The sequence below is a fragment of the Muscardinus avellanarius genome (assembly GCF_963383645.1).
Source record: "Muscardinus avellanarius genome assembly, chromosome: 17".
Classification (NCBI taxonomy): Eukaryota; Metazoa; Chordata; class Mammalia; order Rodentia; family Gliridae; genus Muscardinus; species Muscardinus avellanarius.
In genome coordinates, this window is record NC_137803.1 from 3,863,635 (window position 1) to 3,881,954 (window position 18,320).

Genomic DNA, 18,320 nt, shown 5'->3' on the forward strand with positions numbered 1-18,320 from the left:
GGAACTATTTAAATTTTTTAAAGGAAAACAGTGTGTTGCATTCTGCCTGAAATGGCCAAGCATAGAAAATACTGTTATATTTCAGGAAAAAAAAGCCATAAGAATAGGTAGATAATAATAGGTCGATAGAAAAACACATAGAAAATATTAGCAATATAGATCAATTTTGCCATTTAGTTTGGGGCACTGACAAAGGAAGTCTACAACTAAGGATGTTGTCGAGGACCTTGAAGAGCCTCCACCTGCTCTGCCAGCAGCTTGGCCATGTGGGCGGCTTGTGCCCTGTCTAGGACTACCAAGAACAAAGGGGACCACATGATTTGGGGGAGTTTTTCCTGCCCAAAAGTACATGAGGTAAAATTTGGTTAAAGAGCCACCCACACACAAATTGAGGTCTTGTGGGGCCTGAAGCTTATACAATTTCTGAACTTCTTTAAAAAAAAAAAAAAAGAATACTAAGTATGGATGTAGAATTGGGTTGTTCCTGCCAGGATGTGGAAGGGGTGCCGACAAATGAGGTCCCTGGAATTTAGGCTTGCTTAGCTTTCTGGGGAATCTACCCTGGTCAGCCTGATGCTGAGAATTATCAGGCAGACCAAGCTTGGGCCATTGGCTCCCCGAGAAAAACCTTCTGCTTGTTCACTTTTGCCAACCCATAGGAGGTCGGAAGCAGAGGTTTGGTGTCAGGCACAATCAGCCAATATAGTGGCATCTCTGTGCCAACTGGGGCCACGGCAACCTTGAGAAATGAAGCCAAGTGACACAGTAATTTGGCCCTATCTCTGGAGTCCTTGGTAAGATAAGAGCTGCTCTCAGGCTGGTGGAACATTAGTCACCCACGGACATTCTGAGTTCCAGACACGTGGTACTCAATCCCAGGCTTCATCTCCCTAGATCCTCAAAACAACACTTGCCAGGCAAATATATGATTGTGCTCATTTTCACATGAAAATATTGAAAACTACACAGCTTAAGGGACTTGCCCAGTGACATGCAGCCAGTCTGTGCAAAAGGAACGCAACCTAGTCACTCCACCCAGAAGCCACGGGCTACGGTGTGTGGCTCTATGTGCCAAGGGCCAGGCACCCATGGGATCCCGCTATGGAACTGCACAGGGGCTGCTGGGAGAGCATCAAGTGCCTCCCTGAGAGGTCACTTGGTTCCTTTCCACTTTGGTTATGGCTTTGTTGAATTATCTGCTGTCAAAAAAAAAAAAGTCATGCCGGGCGTGGTGGTGCACACTTGTAATCCCCGCGCTTGGGAGGCAGAGACAGGAGGACCACACAGGTTCGAAGCCAGCCATGCTGACTTAAGAGACCCTGTTTCCAAAAGTAAAAAGTATAAAATAGGTCTGGGAGTGTAGCCCAGAGGTAGAAGGGTTTCCAGGAACCCCAGTACCACCAAAAAAAAAAAAAAAGTCATGCCCAGTCCCCTGAAGTGGTTCAGCTACCTGAGGAATCCCATCCTCTCTTGCCCCATGTTCTGGAAGCTTCTGAAAGTCCACATAGAGCTTCTTGAATCCTTTGGGTCTCTATGGTGTCTTCCTACTGTACAGCTGGATGGGTTACAATATCCAGTATTAAAAAAACAAAAAACGTTTTGTTAGTTAGCTAGGCAGATATGAATGAGAAGTGAGGATCAGGACTCACTCCATGGGGAATGAAGAAAGATGACCCGTCCATTCTGAAGAAGAGCCTCACCCGTGAATTGGCCAGACCCCACCTTCTCACGCCTAAAAGGAACCAGTTATAACTGGGCCAAAGCGTGGTCCAGCTTTGGAGCAGGTGCAGAGTGCTAGCCTGTGGGTTTTTATTAGTAACAACGGGAAATCGTCTGGCATGGTGGACACAACGCAGATGCACAGAGCAGTGACACGAAGTAACAGTAACTGCCCAGATCCATGATGTGTGAGGAGGGAGGTTTTCAGATCAAATATAAAACTCACCCTGTGGCAGATGCCAGGGCTTCTCTGCTCTTGGAACAGTTCATCCCACCATGCCTTGGGGTGGACTTTGTACTTAACTTTTATGTTTTGAACACAAACCTCCTCTCTTAAAACAGCCCACTCACTTTACTAAATAAATTCTTTATGCTTATCCCATGTGTGTCTCTAACTGAAATCTGCCCTTTGGAAAGACAAAACCCGGGAACCACTACCCAATAACAGTTTCATTCCATGAAAAGAAATATTGTGGACTTAGTTCTCAGCCCAGGAAGCCTGTGTCCTATACTCTTACTCAGAGCTGATTCAAACCCAAAGGAGAGACCAAGCAAGTCAAATGGAACCGAGTGTTAGTCAATTTCTTAATGCTCAAAAAGAGAAAGGAAATAATGCGTTACCGAGAAGAGCAACCAAGTCCGCCATTGGCTCATTGAGGATTCCACCAAAGGTTCCAGAGTGGAAATCCTGGTCTCTGCACTTCACCTGTAAAGTGGGGAAAGAAGAAGAGATGCAGTCAGTGTGTTAGCTCCTGCAGGGAGAGCCTTTCACCGGAGGAAGCTGCGCCTGGTGGAGCCCTTAGCACTCAGGCGAACTTCAGGCTGGGCCCCACTCCTTAGTCACACGCGTTGGAGACTCTATCCTTCTCTGTTTCTTCCTCTCCCACTGTTTCTTGAATCCCCTGAAACTGATTTCCTTCCCCCACTATTCCACGTCTACCCACAATCACCAGGCCCTCCTTGGTCCAATTATTGATATTCATAGAGCTGTGTTGATCTTGGCTTCAGCCTACACTATAAATGACCTCCCTAGAAAAAACTCCCTGTCTGTACTTAGTCTCAGAGAGACTTTCTCTTCTTCTCTTCACTCTCTTCTTGCCTGCAGGACAACTTTCCTGATGTCTCCTTGATAACTTCTTTTTTCCTCCCAGCATCATCTCCCATCTATGGCTGGTTCCTCCTTTTTAGGCAAAGCTTAGAGGACACACGTGGTCCCATTTACCATCTCATACCCTCAAAGGCTCATCCACGTAGGCCTGACCTTTGAGCTACACCAGGACCTAAAATCTGTGGTTGTTTACAGTACAGTCCACTTGAGTGTGCTTCCAGTTTCTGAAATGCAATAATTTAGAACCAAAATCCAATGTCTTTTCCTACCACTACTTTTTACCAGCTTTATTTCTCCTCTGTATACCATACACAATCAGCTATGTACTCATAATGAGCTAAGTTTTAAAAGTTCTCTCTTTTGTTAATTTCTTCCCATTGTTCCTTCCTAGCTGGTCTTTCCTTGTGTTGCCACAATGATTCTGTCTTTTATGTGTTGCCAGATCAATCTTTCATTTAGTCACATTAGCACAAGACCTTAATTTTATTAGATAATTATACTAAGTAAAGCACTTTTTTATGGCCAGGCATGGTGGCGCACGCTTGTAATTCCCGTGCTTGGGAGGCAGAGACAGGAGGATCGTACAGGTTCGAAGCCAGCCACGCTGGCTTATGGGACCTTGTTTCCAAATTAAAAAAAAAAATAGATCTGGGAGTATAGCCTGGAGGTAGAAGGGTTTCCAGGAACCCCAGTACCACCAACATAAATAAATAAATAAATAAATAAATAAAGCACTTTTTTCATCTCTGAAACATATAACGCCCTAGTCTTGCCTCTAATCATGATTTTATTCCCCTGTTCTATTTCCACTTTATTGTTATTATTATTATTATTATTATTAGTAGTAGTAGTAGTAGTAGTCGCAGCAGTGTTTTTGGTATTGGGGATTGAGCCCAGGGGCATTCTACCTCCTGCCTATACCCCCAGCCCTATTTTTATTACTTAATTTTGAAACAGGATCTCACTAGGTTAATGAAAGTCTTCCTACTTGCCAAGGCTGGCCTTGAACCTGAGCTCCTCCTGTCTCAGCCTCCCAAGTACTAGGATTGCTGGCCCGTGCCACCATGCCTTAGCCCTTTCCAGGTTTCCTAACCTATTGTCCAGCCTTTATTCCCCTCCATCCATTCTAAATACCACTGCACATTGCCTTGGATCTCTGTGGTCCACATCTTGATTTGCTTCTCCCCACTTTCTACGGTACATCCTTCTGGGATCCCCTCAAGCTAGGTCAACCACACCTTCCTGGCCCTTCTCCAGACCTGGCTGCCAAACCCAGCTGTGGAAGATGACCAGCGACTGGTGACACCCACCCTTTGTACTGCCTGATGCTTCGTGCTCTGGTCAGTCCTCTTACCCTTGCCCATAGCAATCACATCAGATCCTCTCAAGTATATTACATCCTCTCAGCAGAAAGGAAAAAGAGACAGAGTCCAATACCGACAAAAGAAGATGCTCTGCCACTTTTGTTCCTCAAGCTATCTGCCACCCTTGCAGAAGAAGTTAATTCCTTCCCTTGGCTCAGAACTCACTCCCTCCCACCTCCTTAATGCCTAAAGGAGCAGCTAGATAATGAGTTAGTTACCAGCAAGGGCCTTTCTGATTCTAAGTTGTATATACGATCACAGGTCATCTGTATTAGTAGAAGAGGAAAAGAAGAAACTACCTGTTAGACCTGAACTCAGTATCCCACATGGTGGTCACAACAATCCTGGGGCAGGTATGACGCCAAGTTTCTAGGTAGAAAACTAAGACCTGGAGTTTGAGGCATCAGCACGGGGCATGAGTCTCGGGTGCCTCAGAAGCCAGCGCCCCCCTCCCTTTCCCTATGACTATGACACCAGGCTTCCCACCCGTCCGACTCAGCAGGCACACGCCTTGGTAATGTTACAGTGTCGCCTGCCTCTGACCAGGTTCCTGCCTCTAAAATCTACAAATCTAGGTGGGCATGGTGGCACACACAGCATTTAGGAGGCTGAGACAGGAGGATCGCCGTTCGCGGCCAGCCTCAGCTACTTAGTGACGCCTTTTGCAACTCAGTGAGGCTCTGTTTCAAAGAATAAAATATAAAAATAGGGCTGGGGGTGTAGCTTGGAGGTAAAATGTCCCTGGAATCCATCCCCAGTATCGCCAAAACAAAAACAAAAAAATAATAAAATCCACAAACGTGGCTCTTAAATCACATGGTGTGTAAGCCCCAAACGCCTACACATCCTCTTTCCAGAAAAAATTGTACACAAGCACATTTACTCTGATGTTTATAGAGCTCATCAGCTTCACTCTCAAACATCAAGACCTCTGTGACTACCAGGCTATGTCCCAGGTAAGAGTCTTCTGTTTTCTGCTCCAAGATCCCAGTGAATTCCTCCGTACCAGCCACGGCCCCAGGTGTATGCTGTCTACCAGTACCTCCACCATGAAGTAGCTGTTCCCTCGGGTTCCGTAGGTGAGCGCAGGCTTCTTCTGGCTGATCCACAGATTGTCTGAAATCACGATGTAGTCCACGCTGGAGAAGAACCGGTCCTTTTCTCTTTCAACAAGTTCCTCCAGGGCGACAGAACCGGCTTCTTCCATCCCTTCAAGGATGAACTTGATATTCACGGGGAGATCCTGGGTAAAGGACAAAACAAAACCATTGTACCACTGCCTGCTCTCCTTTTAAACCCAGGGTTTGTTTGTGTTTACCATAGATGCATTAAATCGTCATTGTTTACATTTGGTGTGTGGATCATTTACGTCCCCAATAGCTCTGTTTACAGCAATGAAGTTTTAGCCAAGACTATGGACAAGAATTTATGGTGATGCCCACTGTACACATTCCAATATGCCTGTCCACTTAATGCGAAGACGAGGAACTGGGGAAGGAATTCCCAAGGTGAGAGCTGCAATCATACTACAGAGCTGCGCGGGGCTGCAGGGGGAGGCGTTTTCCTCTCCCAAAAGGAGCCTTTGAAGAAAGGTTACTCAATTACAATCGTTCTTCTAGCCTCATATTTTGCACATGAAAAATGAGAACTTTTGCCTTTGAAAGACTGTTAAGCCTCAGGACAATTTTTATTTCGAGTATCTGTTATTTTTCAGCTATGATTTCCATCTGCCTTTTAACTTATTCAAAGGCTTTCATCTGGCAGCAAAGTGGAGCTTGAGTTTTTCTCTAGTTAATATCAGGGCATGGAACAGCTCCTTTAAAATTTTTACAACATGCCTCTTTCCCCATACAGTTTTGATCTTTTGTCCCCCTCTGTATAATTTATAGCTTCATATCCTTGAGAGCCATGGTAAGAGGAGAGATCAAGGTCTTTTTCTAAAGCACAGAACACTTGTAGGAGCAATTATATGTGGATAATCAACATAGCACAAACATTTTAACCAGTCCCAGTGAGTGGGCTTGGCTCACGGATCAACAAACGCAGGATGAGTCGAGGATTATGTATTAGAAAGTAAATGACCTTCGGTCATTCTGTTGGACGAGAGCATCTGGGGATAATGCTTCATTCAAAGTTCATATGTCAATTGCACTTCTGTGAGTCTTAGTAGAGCTGAGGTTCTAAAACCTGTGTGTGTGTGTGTGTGTGTGTGTGTGTGTGTGTGTGTGTGTGTGTGTGTTACTGAGGATGGAACCCAGGGGCACTCTACCTCCGAGCTACACCCTCAGCCCTACCTATATTTTATTCTTTATTTTGAAACAGGGTCTCACTGAGTTACAAAGGACCTCACTAAGTATCTGAGGCTGTCCATCCTGTCTCAGCCTCCTGAATGCTGGGATTTCAAATGTGCGCCACCACACCCGGCACTAAAATGTTTCTTTTTTAATGTACTTTTATTGGTGTGTTGTCGTCTCGCTTCATAACGTAAATCACATTGATAATGACACACGTGCACACAGCACGTGGTGCCCATCCCCTGCCTCCCCATCCCCCCCCCAATAGAGTACCAAGATTGACATTAGTCTATTCACACATACACATAGTTGATGGTAGTATTTCCATCAATGAACCTCAGTCTTCCTCCTCACCTGCCCTGGCTCTCCTCCCTGCCTCCACTGAGGTTTCTTCTCCATTATGTGGAGTTCCCTACTTGTAACTCAATTACTTCCTATCCTGCACATAATATTTTTTAATTTTTATTTATTTTTTGTGGCACTAGGGATGGAACCCAGGGGCATTCTACCTCCAAGCCACACCTTCAGTCCTAGTTTTTATTGTTTATTTTGAAACAGGGTCTCATTGAGTTGCAAAGGACCTCACTAAGTAGCTGAGGCTGTCTGAGAACCACGATCCTCCTGTCTCAGCCTCCCGAATGCTGGGATTACAAGTGTGCGCCACCACGGCTGGCTCTTCATGCACATATTGGAGAAAACGTAACCCTTCACTCTCTGTGATTGGCTAATCTCACTTAACACAATGTTCTCCTTTCATTTTCTTGCAAATTACATAATTTTGTTCTTTATCATTGAGTAAAATTCCATTGTGTGTGTTTCCCATAATTTTGTAATTCATTCTCTGTTGATGGACACCTGGGTTGCTTGCACAATTTGGCTATTGTGAATTGTGCTGCTGTGAACACGGGTATGCATCTACTACTGCAGTGTTCAGAAGTTTTTCATTAGCAGGGCATGGCAGCGCACGCTTGTAGTCCCAGCATTTGGGAGGCTGAGACAGGAGGATTGTGGTTCGTGGACAGCCTCAGCTACTTAGTGAGGCCCTTTGCAACTCAGTGAGACCCTGCTTCAAAATAAAAGAATAAAAAATAGGGCTGGGGTGTCGATCAGAGGTAGAATGCCGCTGGGTTCCATTCCTAGTACCACATCCCCCTCCCAAAAAAAATTGGGGGCTGGGTATGAGCAGAAGAGATACTGATCCGAAGATCCTGAGGAGTTTCTGGAATCCTAAGGCCATCTCAGCTTGTCCTTGGAGGGTCCAGTGAGAACTTTCTAGAGAGTGAGGTGTGAGTTCCCCTGACTAGGGCCTGGGCACTGATGCTTCAGCCCCAGGACCCCTCACGGTGCCGGGGGCTCGGTGTTGCCCCAACTCTACAGCAGAGGGAGCGGCTAGCAGTCGGTCTCCTTTGGGAAGAGGTCTGGGAGCTGCGGTGACGGTTCTCCCTTCCCCATGCCTCTGTCCTCATAAGGTTCCCAGAACACAGAGATGGCCCTGAAAGAGCGGGACACTTCTAAGAGTGAGTTGTCAAGTCCCATGAAGGGGGAATAGAAAGGGATGAGACTGATGGGCCAGCTCCTACCTCAAGCTAGTTTTATCTAGACAGGCCATTTCTGCAACAGAAGTAGGTGGTGGCTTCGTGGCCAAAGGCTGCCATCCTGATACAGGCACTTTCTTTTCCAGAACAGAATCCCAGGCCTAGAGAGATTAGGTCACTTGCCTATGGCTACACAGCTAGGTTCCAACCTCCATGGGTGTCTAAGCATGTTTCTTAGTACAGAAAGAGACAGAACCATCCTTGTGAGAACCTGATAGGAGATGCATTAAAGATAATCCAAGCCTGGACTCCCCAATAATGACCTCTGGTGGCCCCCCAAAGTGAGGCCGACCTCCTCAAAGAAATCCCAGCCTACAGTCCTTATTTGGACACCCCACCCTGGGCCTGGGATCTTAGGGAAAGAGACCCAAGAATTCAGACAGGAGGTCTAGCAGCAGAGATATCCCCCTTTATCATGTGTAAAATAGCTAGTAGGATTTTTAAAAATGTGTGTGTATCTCTAGTAACAAAGCCATGTTATATGATAAGAAAGCAGGGAAGATTAAAAGAGGGGGGACAAGCTAAGGATTTTAGAAAAAGACATTCCTTAGCAGATAGTGGCTCATCTCTTTCAGACCACAGGCTTACCATGGTACCTGCTGTTTTGTTTTTAATGTGGTTGACTCTATGCTAGGCCACGTGAGTCTGTGCAGAGGGTATGATGGGGCCACTAGCAGACCCGCTTTGAGTAGGTTTTCTAACTCCTCCAGCCTCACTCTTCCCATCTATAAAACAGGCATAGAAGTAATCCACACCTCTGAAGATCGCTGGAGGAAGTAAGTAACATACTGAGGTCTACTAGCGCCAACTCACGACATGTCGCTGTCACCACCATTACCAACGCCCCCCAACACAGCTGGCTACCTACTTGCTCTAGGTCTCCGAAGGCACGCACAGCATGAATCCAAGCTAAGACAGGGCCTTTGTTGTCGGTTGCTCCTCGTCCGTACAGCTTTCCTTTAAAAGTGGGAGAAGAATTAAAAAAAAATAATAATACACATGAACGGGCTGGGCGTGGTGGCGCACGCTTGTCATCCCAGCATTCGGGAGGCTGAGACTGGAGGATCGTAGTTCGCAGACAGCCTCAGCTACTTAGTGAGCCCTCTGCAACTTAGTGAGAGCCTGTTTTAAAATAAAGAATAAAAAATAGGGCTGGGTGTGTAGCTCAGAGGTAGAATGCCTCTGGGTTCGATCCCCAGTACTGCAAAATAATAATAATAATAATAAATAATAATAATAAATAATAATACATGCACTTCTCTACTAAGTTGAGTGAGTTAAGAACCACTGCTGTTTCATGGGTAATAATTTTAACATTACTTTCTAATATTCCAGGCCCAAATCTCATGGTTTCTTATATTACAATACAAACAACAGCTAGTCAGACAAAATAAGATAATTTGAAATATATGCATCCCATTGGCTACACAGTAACTAACCATTACATCCAAAATTGTTGAAGGGACCTGAGGGTCTGTTGAAAAACCAGTATGCAGCAGAGTCTCTCGTTTTGGGATTTTACAGTTGATGGAAGAATGAATCAAAGATGTACATAAATCTCCCTCAATCTTTTCTTCATAAAATATAAATTATGCTATTTGTGTGATTTACGTGCTTTTAAAAAACTAATTGGCGCATTATATACATATATATATATATATATATATGAGCAAGATCCATTGTGATATATTCATACATATGCACATAGCATAATTTAATCTATTTCCTTCTCTGCACCTCCCCCCATCCCCAGTGCCTTTCACTGGTCTCTCTCCTATCTTCCTGAGGTCTCCTTTATTTCCTTTTTTTCTTTCTTGTAGCTTCCACATATGAGAGAAAAATGCCACCCTTGACTTTCTGAGCCTGGCTTATCTCAAAACATTTTTTTGGTGGTACTGGGGGTGGAACCCAGAGGCTTTCTACCTCCAGGCTACACTCCCAGACCTTTTTTATATTTTATTTGGAAACAGGGTCTCACTAAGTTGCTGAGAGCCTCACTAAGTAACTGAGGCTGGCTTCGAACCTGTGCAATCCTCCTTTCTCAGCCTCCCAAGCGTGGGAATTACAAGCGTGCGCCACCATGCCCAGCGTTATTTTTTATTTTGAGGCAGGGTCTCACTAAGTTGCCCAATTGACCTTAAACCTGTGATCCTCCGGTCTCAGCCTCCTGAATACTTGGCTGACAGGCTTATGCCACCATACCTGACCCCTATTTATTCATTCTTTTTTTTTTTTTTTTTTTTTGCAGTACTGGGGATGGAACCCAGGGGCATTCTACCCCTGACCTACACCCCTGCCCTAATTTTTATTCTTTATTTTGAAACAGGGTCTCACTGAGTTGCAGAAGGCCCCACTAAGACATCATGAGGCTGTCCATGAACCATGATCCTCCTGTCTCAGCCTCCCAAATGCTGGGATTATAAGCGTGCACCACCACGCCCGGCTCCTTATTCAGTTTTTAAATTGTTACTAGTGCGTTGTAGTTATACATCTCAGTGGAGTACAAGGTGGGAGGCACACACACCACCCAATTAGCCTTTACCCAATTCCTGATCCATTTCCTCCCCTCCCCCCTCACGTTGGCCTTAGTGATTGACTTTGATATGTTTGTGAATCTTCATCATGAACATTAGAGGATTTTCCTCTTCCCCCTCCCACCCCCTCAGTGAGGTCGCCTTATTTGCTCATCTGTGGTTTCTTCTTCATCTAGAGTTCTTCCTGTGACCCATTTTCTCCCTAACTTCCGTACATTAGGGGAGCATCTGATTTCTTATTTTTTGTGACTGACTAATCTCACTTAGCGTAATGATCTCCGGTTCCATCCATTTCCTATAAATGATGTAATTGTATTTTTCTTTATGGCTGAGCAAAATTCCATTGTGTATGACAGTTCAACCTGAAGTCTGGGGAGAATCACATCCTAAATTCTTAAGCGTTGTGAGCAAGCCCTGTCCACAGCCGAGCTGGGCGCCGAGCAGCCAGCGCCTCACTGACCGTCCACCTCCGTCAGCGTGTAAGGGTCCGTGCGCCACCCGTCCTCCTGCTGGGCGGGCTGCACATCCAGGTGCCCGTAGAAGCACACCGTGGGTTTCCTCGGATCGTTTCCCAGTTCAGCCAGGAGGATGGGAGGTATGGGGAGACTCTGGCCGTCAGGCAGCTGCAGGAGGACGACAGATCACATTGCTTAAAAACTGTTGTTCTTCCAGAAAATCCAGAACCCAGCCTTAGGAGTCAGCCCCTTATTCTACCTCTGGGTCCCGGAGGAAGCCCACGCCATGTTTGTAAGCCTCATTTCCTCCATCTCTAAATTGAGTACCATGAGATAACTTTCATTAAAACAAAACATAACTGAAAGTACAGTACTTAGATGCACATTAACAGACAGTGTAGTTGCTAGGACACAGTCTTCAGTGGGAACTTGGACCTCAATTGGCTTAAAGTCGGTGGACAGGATCCTGCAGAACGTGGTTTATTTGGACGTTCTCAACGCTAAAGCAGGTGCGCCGGGACTTACATTTGGAATTGCCCTTTGTGATGGAGTGGCAGGTTTTCTGTTTTTATTGGTGCATTGTAGTCTTACATCATGATGTAAGTCATGTTGACCATGAAACATGCACACACTCTGGGTGCCCCCTTCCCATTTCCCTCCCTCCCTATACAGAGCACCCACATTGATGCTGGTGTATATTCACATGTATACATGTCTATGGTAGTGTTTCTATCAATGAACCTAAGCCTTCCTCCCGCCCTACCCTGAAATCTCCTCCCTGGCTCCCTGAGGTTTCTCCTCATTATCTGGAGTCACTCTTGTATCCCAGTTACTCCCTGTCCTGCCATTAGGAAGCTCAATGTGGACAGTCCTTAGAAAATGGGGAATGGATCCACCATATGATCTGGCTGTACCACTAAAGGGGTTGAAACCAGAGAACTACAGCAACATATGCATACCCATGTTCATAGCAGCACAATTCACAATGGCCAAACTATGGAACCAACCCAGGTGACCATCAACAGATAAATGGGTTACAAAACTATGGGAAATACACACAATGCAATTCTACTCAGCAATCAAGAAAGATAAAATTACATCATTTGCAAGAAAATGGAAGGACCAAGAACATTATCTTAAGTGAGATTAGCCAGTCACAGAGAGCGAAGGGCATGTGTTTTCTCTGATATGTGCAGGAGTGGCAGTTTAAGAGTGATTTTGATGCACCATGGCGTTGGTGACTCTCAATTGGGCCCTTTGCGGTGGCTGCATGGGAATCACACGTGCAGAAACTGAATGGAACAAGGGGTCTTCCCATGACATGTCGACCTGCCCTCACCTCCTCTGGTTGCTTCTGAGCCCCCATCTTCCTATGACTAGAAGTCAGTAATGCAGTCACGACTGGGACCAGATGGAATGTTCCATTTTTACTAGGAATTGGGAGCCCAGGGGGTTGGGGGTGAAGACCCGGGTAAGCCCATCTTGCCACTGCCGCAGGAAGGCCTGGCTGACGGCCACACAAGGGATGGCTCCTGAGCTGGGGGAGACCCGCCGGCACCTGCTGAGAGCCCAGGTCCACGGAGTCCACCCGGGCTCCCAGGCCCCGGAGCTTGTCTGCAGCCATGGTCATCATCCGGAAGAGCTCCTGCCTGAAATGGGGCACAGGCTGAATGGAATCGCTCTCAATGGCCACCCACTCCTTAAGCGTCTGTGAAGAAAGACAGCACGGTGTCAGCACGGGGCAGGGACAACGCCAGGGCAGGGACAGCCCCCAGATGCTCTTCAGGTGATGCGGACTGTGCTAGAAATGTGGGGCATTCAGAAGCAAATGCTGGGCAAGCTGGGGTCCGGTCGCGATCTGGGGACCAGATGGGTCAGCTCGCACTGAGGGTGTGGCGAGACAGGTAGGTGACCCCTCGCTGCACCTGCAGGGCCAGCGGGCAGTGTGGCCAGGGCTTAAACTCAGCGCCACGCAGGCATCAGCCTCGGTTCCTGAGCTGCTTCCCTGCTATAATCCTGTGGCTTCCAGTATATTGTGTGTGTGTGTGTGTGTGTGTGTGTGTGTGTGTGTGTGTGTGTTACTGAGGATTGAACTCAGGAGCACTTACCTCTGAGCTACATGACCAGCCCGACTGTCTTTTTTATTTGGAAACACTACCCCGCGGAGTTGCTGAGGCTGTTCTCAAATCTGCCATCCTCCTGTCTCAGCCTCCCAAGTACTGGAATTACCAGTGTGCACCACCATACGTGGCTGAGTGCGTTCTTCAAAACTCTCTCAGCATGGCGTTCTCTTCCGTCTAGGAGGGGGATGCCCCCTAACCTCATCCCCAGAGGGATGGTGACCTCTGGGATCCTGGGATTCTGTGTGCAGACAATTTGGCATGGTGCCTGGCACCTAGCAACCACTTGGTGAGTGACAGCTGATGTTGAATTATGAGTAATACATCTCAGTGTTGGAATCCGATGGCTTATTTGGGGATAGTATGATTTTGTGGAAAACTGCACATATTTTGGGTGGCTGGTCTTGATTTTACTTTCTAACTTATTTTTATTTGATCTCACCTTTTCTCCCTCCTGGTTGCAATACTGTTGTTTTTATTCTAAGGGGATTTTATTTAAGAAGGAATGTATTTATCTTTTTCATTTAGAATCTACAAAACAGCTGTTGCTGGGTTTTCCCCAGAGTGAATCTGGGTACCTTTGAGGAAGAGATGTTTTAACTAAAAAATCATCACTCCATCCCCAGGAGACTCTGCTTCTCAAGCCCCCGTTAATTCCAAACTATTCTGGAAGGCCCTCCCAGGGTCTGAAAATCCAAGACTTTAGGTCGGGTCAATATTCTAGTTGAAAGAAGGATTTCAGGAGGGTCAGTCTGAGGTCTATGGCCGGGACATTCAGCTTTGTGCCTTAGCATGAAGACGAAGGTTTCACATCCAACCCTGGCATGATAATGCCTCTAACTGGCCAATCGATCCAATAAAGCCAGGCGTGGTGGCACATGCTTGTAATCCCAGCATTTGGGAGGCTGAGACAGGAGGATCACAGTTCGAGGACAGCCTCGGCTACTCAGTGAGGCCCTTTGCAACTCAGTGAGACCCTGTTTCAAAATAAAGAAAAAATAGGGTTGAGGTGTAGCCCTGAGGTAGCATGCCCCTGGGTTTCATCCCCAGTACCATAAAAAACAAACAAGCAAACAAGCAAACATATACTGAGCCTCGTTGTGTGCCGGACTTTATGTGGATGGTGTTGATGCTGCCGGAACACATGAGCATGGGGAGGGCTGCGCTCGGAGGCCAGAGGCCCCGGAGGGCAGGAGGAATGAGCTGACGGCAGAGGACGTGGCCCGCTGAGCTGGGGCAGCCAGCACCCACTCCTCCTCACTTCTCTGCGTCCTCTCCCTGTCTGCTTCCTTCTCACCTCCTTTCTCTTCCCCTCCCATCTGCCGGCTTCACCTGAGACAGCCCTGTGCTGGGTCAGGAGAGAGGCAGAGGATCATGGGAAGGTAGGTGCAGAGCAGCCAAGTTGTGCTAAGCCAACGCTGACCACAGAGCTCTCCGGCTCACCAGTCTGGACCTCCCCAGGAGCCAGGTGGGACCACATGGGGGCCAGAGCGTGTGTGGTCTCCACAGACCTGCTGCTCATCTCTAAGTGGACATGAGTGTGCTGGGGGTGACGGGGAGTGTCCTTTCGAGGAGGAGCAACCCTTCCACAGATCTAATTAATAGTGATTGTCTCAACTCCAAGAGGAGTCACAGGCATTTAAAATGAAATCAAGCCAGGCGTGGTGGCACACGCTTGCAATCCCAGTACTTGGGAGGCTGAGACAGGAAGATCGCAGGTTCAAGACCAGCCTCAGGCCGGGTGTGGTGGTGCACGCTTGTAATCCCAGCATTTGAGAGGCTGAGACCAGAGGATCATGGTTCGTGGACAGCCTCAGCTACCTAAGTGAGGCCCTCTGTAACTTAGTGAGACCCTGTTTCAAAATAAAGAATTTTTAAAAAAAAGGGTAGGGGTGTAACTCAGAGGTTAAATCCCCCTGGGTTTCATACCCAGGCCCACAAAAAAAAAAAAAAAAAAGAAAAAAGAAAATAAAAGACCAGCCTCGGCAGATTCTTGAGGCTCATAGAAACATAGTAAGACCCTGTTTCCAAATAAAATATATAAAATAGGTCTGGTGGTGTAGACGACACTGGGTTCCATTCCCAGTTCCACACAAATAAATAAATAAATAAATAATAAATAAATAAAATGGAATCAAGCTGGCAAATAGTGATTGCGCCAGGTCCCTGGAGGGCGCAGCCAAGCAGGTGCGCGGCTTCTCCTACCTGCACAAACTCATCCTGGTGGAGGTCGATGTGCTGGAACAGCCTCTCCAGCAGCCCAGAGTGCGGAGGGGGCGGGGACGAGGAGAACATCCCGCCCTCCAGCAGCAGCAGCAAGGCCAGGAGAGATGAAGCCTGTCAATGGTTGATGGGAAGGAATAAGAACAGGTTTCAGACCTTTGACCTTTCATATGCGTCAAGAAAGGGTGGTCTCCAACCTTTATTCTGAAGGGCTCAAATAACTAGAGGTGGGACAGGTGGAAACGCGCCCCATGCTATAGCTTCCCCAACACCTCATTTTCAAAGCCGAAAGGGTTTTAATAAGACAGAAATCAAGTTACGAGCTTGTCTTGGAATTGTGTAAGTTGGGTTATGACTATGTTTCAGTCCTCTCCTTATGAAGAGCAGCCAGCGCTCTGCACCCTGGGTGCCCACATGGATGGGGCCATTCTGGACCCCAGCGGGGGGAAAAGCAAACACAGAGCAACACACGGAAACGGTCCCTGTGTGCAGCCGGGGGCATAGCTCAGTGATATGAGTGTGTGTGTGTGTGTGTGTGTGTGTGTGTGTGAGAGAGAGAGAGAGAGAGAGAGAGAGAGAGAGAGAGATAGAGGAAGAAGATGGAGGAGGAGGAGGAGGAGGAGGAGGAGGGAAACCACATGAGATTAGCCACTTAGGAAGTCCTAAGATCCTGCATACCATTGTAGGTTTTCTTCCCACCAGCTCCAGCAATGAGAATACTTAGGAGACTGAGACGGGGTACCTTACAGGGACATTTACTATGTCAAGATTACATAAACAAGATGGAGATCATGGGTATAAAAGGCCGGGTCCACATGTTGTATCTTTGGTGGTGGGGCATCCACTCGAGCTCCCGCCCCATGAAGGGCTTGGGGCTGAATGGCATGGGTCTGTAACTATCTTCTGTATTTCTATTTTTTTAATAAACTTCTTTAAATCTTCAGCAAGAGTCCTGGCTATTGTATACTTATCCTTAGCTCAGGACAAGGACCCATGCTTTTTCTGTTTTTCTGTTTTTTGTTTCTTTGGGGAGTTTTCAGGAAATTATTCCCAGGTGTCAAACAAAGATCCCTGGAGACAGTTTCCCAAACTGTAACATATTCTCAAACTTTGCAATTCAGTGAGACCCTGTTTCAAAATAAAGAATAAAAAACAGGGCTGGTGGTACAGCTTGGAGGTAGAATACTGCTGGGGGTTCTATCTCCAATACTGCAAAAAATAAAATAAAATAAAAATAAAGAAAAACCCAGTCATGGTGGCATATGTGTAAAATCCCAGACCTGGGAGGTTGAGACAGGAGGCTCCCGCAGGTTCGAAGCCAGCCTCTGCTACTTAGGCTCTCAGCAACTTAGTGAGACCCTGTTTCCAAATAAAATACAAAATAGGTCTGGGAGTGTAGCCCGGAGGTAGAAAGCCCCTGGGTAGCAGCCTCAGTACCACAAAAAAAAAAAAAAAAAAAAAGAGAGAGAGAGAAAACGAAAAGAAACAAGATCGTTGATTACCTAGAGGGAAAAGGGAGGGTGACTGCTGGTGATTAAAGGTTTTTTTTCAGGATGATGGGAATATCCCCAATCAGTGGTGATCAATGGTCATACCACACTGAACACTACAAACTACCAAGTGTTACACTTTACGTGGGTGATGACAGAATGCTCAAGTATTTTAAAACAATGCATTTGCTAGCAGGAGCACGTTATTGAGTATGAGCAGTGCATAGAGGAAGCTAAGTCCTGGTGAAGATAGAGGTCTCCATTTCCAGGAAGATGGCAGTGGCTGTGGTCGCATAGGCAACCATGGCCATAGCATCAATAGCTGACAGCGGCCAAATAGGACAGGTATTCCTCTGAGAAACCCCAGACATCAGATTTTGGTGTAATATCTTATTGGGACAATATATAGAGACATTTATAGCCATGACTTCCTAACTAAAATATAAGAAAGAATAGATGGACCAAGATGGCAGAAATGGAGGTGGCAGCGGTGGCCAGTATTCGGGAGAGGTAGATAAAACCAATCCAACCCATCTTGAACTGTTGGAGGAATCTCCCCCCAGAAAGACTGCTCCTACCCCACATGCTCAGGAATTCTGGACAACATACTATGTAAGAAAAATGATCGGGAGGAGGGCCAGGATGATGGTGGCAGCCAGTATCGGGGAGAGGCAGGTAGATTCATTCTAATCTGCCCTGAACTTTTGAGGAAATCTCCTTAAAAGTAGACTGCACCTGCCTCACCCGCTCAGGAACTCTGGACAACATACTATGTAAGAAAAATGCTCAGCTACTGTCAGATGGAGCCCTGCATAGTCGGGTCAGCCGGTGCCGTGCGTCCAGGCGTCCTGGGAGACAAGGGCACTCCTCTGTGCAGTGCTGGGGCTGGGTGTGCTCGGAGCAGCAGAACCCGCTCTCCATGGTGAAGCTGTGGGCCTCCGCTCTTGGCAGGGAGATAAAAACACATTGCTACTAAGTACTTGGGCCCCCAACTCCTGCAAAAGACACGTACTGCTTTCTTTTATTAAAAAATATTGAAGGAAGGAAGATGGTGGCGGCTGCACTGCAGCTGTAGCAGCAACCACACTGCAGCGGTGATGGTCAGCAGCAGTCGAATAGGATATGGATCCCCTGAGAAACCCAGGACAACAGATTTTATTTAATATCTGACTGGGACAACACACAGAAACATTTCCAGTCATCACATCCTATCTGAAATATAGGAGAGAGAATGGAAAATGGCGGAATTACAGGCAAGACTGCAGCGCGGCACCCGCCAATGCAAGAAAAGTGAGTTTTGGAGGGGCATCCCAGAAGAGATCAGAAAGCAGACTGCTCCTGCCACCCATGCACAGGAATACTTAACAACAACATACCCCAGGAGAGAACAAGAAGGCGGCAGCAGCCAGTATTCAGGA

The 18,320-nt window shown here is 46.8% G+C and overlaps 1 protein-coding gene across 1 annotated transcript in view; it reads right to left on the reverse strand.

Annotated features, from left to right (window-relative positions):
* The window catches only part of CNDP1 (carnosine dipeptidase 1), a gene marked incomplete at both ends in the record, with an annotated part of 51,070 nt that overhangs the window by 20,175 nt on the left and 12,575 nt on the right, over positions 1-18,320 (reverse strand). Inside the window, 6 exons of the mRNA XM_080714574.1 lie at positions 2,341-2,425; positions 5,234-5,434; positions 8,949-9,037; positions 11,075-11,237; positions 12,628-12,777; positions 15,395-15,526. Of these exons, the coding sequence (XP_080570700.1) occupies positions 2,341-2,425; positions 5,234-5,434; positions 8,949-9,037; positions 11,075-11,237; positions 12,628-12,777; positions 15,395-15,526 (820 nt within the window). The remainder of the gene's footprint in view (positions 1-2,340; positions 2,426-5,233; positions 5,435-8,948; positions 9,038-11,074; positions 11,238-12,627; positions 12,778-15,394; positions 15,527-18,320) is intronic.